This window comes from Convolutriloba macropyga, chromosome 4 (assembly GCF_964194025.1).
Source record: "Convolutriloba macropyga chromosome 4, txConMacr16.3, whole genome shotgun sequence".
Lineage (NCBI taxonomy): Eukaryota > Metazoa > Xenacoelomorpha > Acoela > Convolutidae > Convolutriloba > Convolutriloba macropyga.
This window is the reverse complement of record NC_134471.1, coordinates 73,581,175-73,583,174: the sequence shown is the minus strand read 5'-3', so window position 1 is coordinate 73,583,174 and position 2,000 is coordinate 73,581,175. Positions and strand designations below refer to the sequence as shown.

The window sequence follows — 2,000 nt, the reverse complement described above, 5'->3', positions numbered from 1 at the left end:
AAGAATAACTTTTGAGCTCGAAATTTGACAACGTATTAAGTACTTTTTTCTCAGACCACCTAGATCAACAATTAGCCCTCCAGTAGAACCCACTAGGACTATGACACTCCTACAGAGACACTCAAATCATTTGAACAAGTCCTTGGCTATATTGAAAATCACTTTTTATGAAAACGCACAAGAATAACTTTTGAGCTCAAAATTTGACAACCTATTAAGTTCTTTTTTCTCAGACCACCTAGATCAACAATAAGCCCTCCAGTAGAACCTACTAGGACTATGACACTCCTACATAGACAATCAAATCATTTGAACAAGTCCTTGGCTATATTGAAAATCACTTTTTATGAAAACGCACAAGAATAACTTTTGAGCTCGAAATTTGACAACGTATTAAGTACTTTTTTCTCAGACCACCTAGATCAACAATTAGCCCTCCAGTAGAACCTACTAGGACTATCACACTCCTACATAGACCCTCAAATCTTTTGAACACGTCCTGAGGTTTGAAAACCGAAGCTGTGCGTGCGTGCACAGCAAACCAGACCAAAAAAAGCGGAAGCAAACAAAAAAAGAGCAAAAATGAAAATCCAAGAAGAGCGCAAAGCTTCAACGAACCTTCTTGCTTTGCAAGAACACAATCCCACGACGTGGGAACACGGACCAAAAAACCGGTCCGAAAACCGCAGCTCTGCGGTGCAGAGCAAACCAGACCGAAAGGAAGCACCAGCTAGCAAAGCTAGCGAGCAAAGAAGCGGGAAGAACTCACCTGAGGAGACGGCAGCAGAGAGAATAGAAGAAAGGCAAACAAGCAAACAAATTCTGAAAAAATATTTTGTTAGTATACATAAAAGAACATCAGAAACAACACACAAGACGCACGGCCACCCCCACCCAGCGACACCCCCCCCCCGCCGCCAAACCGCCACCCCCCCCCCCAACGACCCCCCCCCCAAAAAAAACACCAACCGACCAATGCCAAATTTTGGCATGAGTTCTGGAACAATGCCATGGAACTCAGGGAGCATGGAAATGCGGTTTGCAATGGATACGAGAATGAAGTTAGGTCACGAATAGCGTCAGAAACGCTCAAAATGACCAAAATTACGGTTGACTCGCAGGCTAATTTCACAACTTTTTGAAAACAACACTATATGACATGTATAGCATTGTAACCGTCTTGAACTGCGCTGTTAGTATCACTAAACAAAATGAAAATATTCTTTCTCTACAAGGAGTTATTAGCAAAAATCGACCAAGTCCGCTCGAAAATTGGGACGTTTCCCATGCTTGTACACAAATGTACAACTTCTGGGGAGTATTTATTCAGGTTATATTAGGTCAAAAAAAGAAAGCACGCTTAACGAGCTTTCTGAATATGCAACTCAATAGGAAAAAAAATTCCTGTATGTAGAGTTATTAACGATCGAGTCTTTGGCACCAAATGCCCCAAAAAATGACCATGATGACCAAAATGACCAAACATCGTCATCAACGATTATAACTATAACAACCAAATTTTGCTGGGAATATCACTGGGATACACTGAGTCTACCCAGCCACCTAAACAACCCGAATGATAACAACATCAACGGTCAGTAACAGGCTGCAGATGACCATTCTCCTGTTTCAGATGGTAAAACTTGGGGTATCTTCAATGGTCAATATTTCCAAACTGACTGAACGAAACCAAACCAAACTTAGAGCAAAACAAGTACTGCTTGCGACACAATTTGTGTCAAAGTATCATCTAAATTGGTCCATTCTACGAGAAGTTATTGCATAATTAAGGTACCGTACCAAAATCGCCAGAAACGAGGAGAGGTGACTTGCAGACCAAAAATTGACCACCTAAACTACGGAAAACGCCCTATAAAACATACACGGGGACAATCCCCATTATCAGAGGAATCTAACGGACTACTTATCGAGTCCAAAATAACAAATTTTGAGGGTGTAACATGTACAAACACGAAATGTACCGGACACGAATTGGACAA

At 41.4% G+C, this 2,000-nt stretch overlaps 1 protein-coding gene across 1 annotated transcript in view; it reads left to right on the top strand.

Moving 5' to 3' along the window:
• LOC142338165 (uncharacterized) overlaps positions 1-2,000 on the top strand; it is a 79,564-nt gene that overhangs the window by 60,983 nt on the left and 16,581 nt on the right. Inside the window, exon 14 of the mRNA XM_075387802.1 lies at positions 703-803. Coding sequence (XP_075243917.1) covers positions 703-803 — 101 coding nt within the window. The remainder of the gene's footprint in view (positions 1-702; positions 804-2,000) is intronic.